At 35.2% G+C, this 2,067-nt stretch overlaps 1 protein-coding gene across 2 annotated transcripts in view; it reads right to left on the bottom strand.

Moving 5' to 3' along the window:
• Positions 1-1,670: 1,670 nt before the first annotated feature.
• Positions 1,671-2,067, bottom strand: part of SPATA17 (spermatogenesis associated 17) — an 87,440-nt gene continuing 87,043 nt past the window's right edge. For both annotated transcript variants that reach the window (XM_027681871.1, XM_027681872.1), the window contains one exon: positions 1,671-1,815. In XM_027681871.1, coding sequence (XP_027537672.1) covers positions 1,735-1,815 — 81 coding nt within the window. In that variant the 3' untranslated portion in view covers positions 1,671-1,734. The remainder of the gene's footprint in view (positions 1,816-2,067) is intronic.

Below are 2,067 nucleotides of genomic sequence, written 5' to 3'. Positions count from 1 at the left end.
CAGTACAGGCTGCAAGGTAGGTTTTGTTTTGTTCTGGGGTCAGAGATACTGAAAGGAAGAAAGAGAAAGAAAGATTAATCTGATAAAGGCATTGCCATTTCTAATCGGACTGATGGGAAACTGTGGTATGAAGTTAAAGAGGCAACACAGGGTGAATTACTGTGATGAACTACCTTAAAGCTGAAGCAATCAAATAGATAGCTCTCACATATAAAAATTACTGTGCCATCTTTATTCATCAACAGTTTTGCACAAATGTCTCATGTTCAATCCCTTCCAGGAACAACTAAAGCACTCTGATACATTGGATCAGATTAAATCTTATCAGCCACTGAGGTGGCTGCTTTCTGCTTCCCAGAGTTAATTCTCATTGCCATGCAGAATAAACTTTTTAAAGCTTGAAAATAACAAACTTCAAAAAGTAGCACCAGTACAGTCCAGCGCCTGCACTCCCAAGGTACTGGAATGGAATTGAAAGGGCTTTTACTGTGGTGTGTGATAGCAGGAAAACTTTTTCACAGCCTGATAGCTGAAAACCTATGGAAGGGAAATTTGTAACTCCTACTTCATAGAATCATAGAATGGTTTGGGCTGGGAGGAAGCCTAAGTTCGTCTGTTTCCAAGCCCCCAGCCATGGGCAGGGACACCTTTCACTAGACCCAGTTCAGAAAGCATTCACAAAAACAGACATCTCTTCAAGGTTTTCTGCACAGTTGTAGGGCACAGAAGAATCACATAACAAAATTCAGTAATAAAAAGCCTACCATGAGCCACAGATAAACAGATATATTTGATTCAAATATAGTCAAATGATATGAAAAGCAAATATGTTATCACAGAGAATTCAGCATAAAACTCCTGTAAAATTCACTCACATAATTTTAAGAATTAGCTTATGATTTGCCCTTTAGATATGCTGAGGTCTTCTCATGATGTTGAATTCCTTGAGTCTTTTGAAGTGGATGGGCTCTGAGGATACTTGCTATTTTGCAGGATTGCTTGCTAGTGAACAGAGCAAACAAGTACCGTTTTTGTGTCATCAAATGTGTTCTTCTTGCCAAGCATCACATGATTATGGCCTCACTTAACACAGGACTAGGAGTAAGTGATAAAGAAAATTAAGCAGATATAGAAAAACTGATCTAATAATAAGGCACAGATGTTGTCAGAACTTTGTTTTTTCAACACTAAAGTTCTATCACTCACAAAAGTGCTAAAAGGATTTAAAACAGTATCTTCCATGTAAATGTCTATCCTGTACTTCTGAAGGCACGAATCTGTAGCCAAAAGGATGCCTAACAAAACTGAAAATGATGAACAACAGTGATGAAGCAGATACGTTTATAGTTGTGAGGAAAAAAACAGATGTAAATTTTAAACTTTCTTCTTTTTTTAAACTCATTTACAAATCTGTAATAAATACATGTGATTCCAAGTATTTTACTTGATGACTCTGGTTTTCTATCCTAAATTATTTATATTAAATAAAATATAGCATTTTCAGAAATCATTTTCTTAAGCTAATTTTTTTTTTAAAACACAAAAAAATTTTTTTTTATAAATCCTGGAAGCCATATTGCTTAACAATCAAGCAATTTCAATTAACGTTACTTCAGACATAGTATACATGACAGGAAGACTCTTTATGGGACATTCAGTCAACACGCTTCTGTGCATTTGCTGAAATACATTTATTGATTACTTTTCAGGTGTCTTGCGTAGTTTCCAGGACAACTACACTATTTGCCCAGCGCGGGAGTAAGTTTTTCCAAACTTTTCAAAGAGAAAAATAGATGGCGCCACTGTTCGAAAGTCCTAAAGAAATAAGAAAGACAAAAAAATGTTAAGTTTGGTTTAAATGGACTTAACTTTTTTTAAGGTATTTTAGAGTATATTGTCTTCTAGATACATTTCATTATATGAGTTGGAATTCAAATTATGTAAAATAACAAATACGAAACACACATTTTTACATTATTACAGAATCAGAGAATATGAGTACAACTCCTGGCCCTGCACAGGACTATCCCCAAGAATCACACCATGTGCATGAGAATATTGTCCAAA

This window comes from Neopelma chrysocephalum, unplaced genomic scaffold (genome assembly GCF_003984885.1).
Source record: "Neopelma chrysocephalum unplaced genomic scaffold, ASM398488v2 Primary Assembly neopelma1_61b, whole genome shotgun sequence".
Lineage (NCBI taxonomy): Eukaryota > Metazoa > Chordata > Aves > Passeriformes > Pipridae > Neopelma > Neopelma chrysocephalum.
The sequence above is the reverse complement of the archived record's forward strand: the minus strand, read 5'-3'. Positions and strand labels throughout refer to the sequence as shown.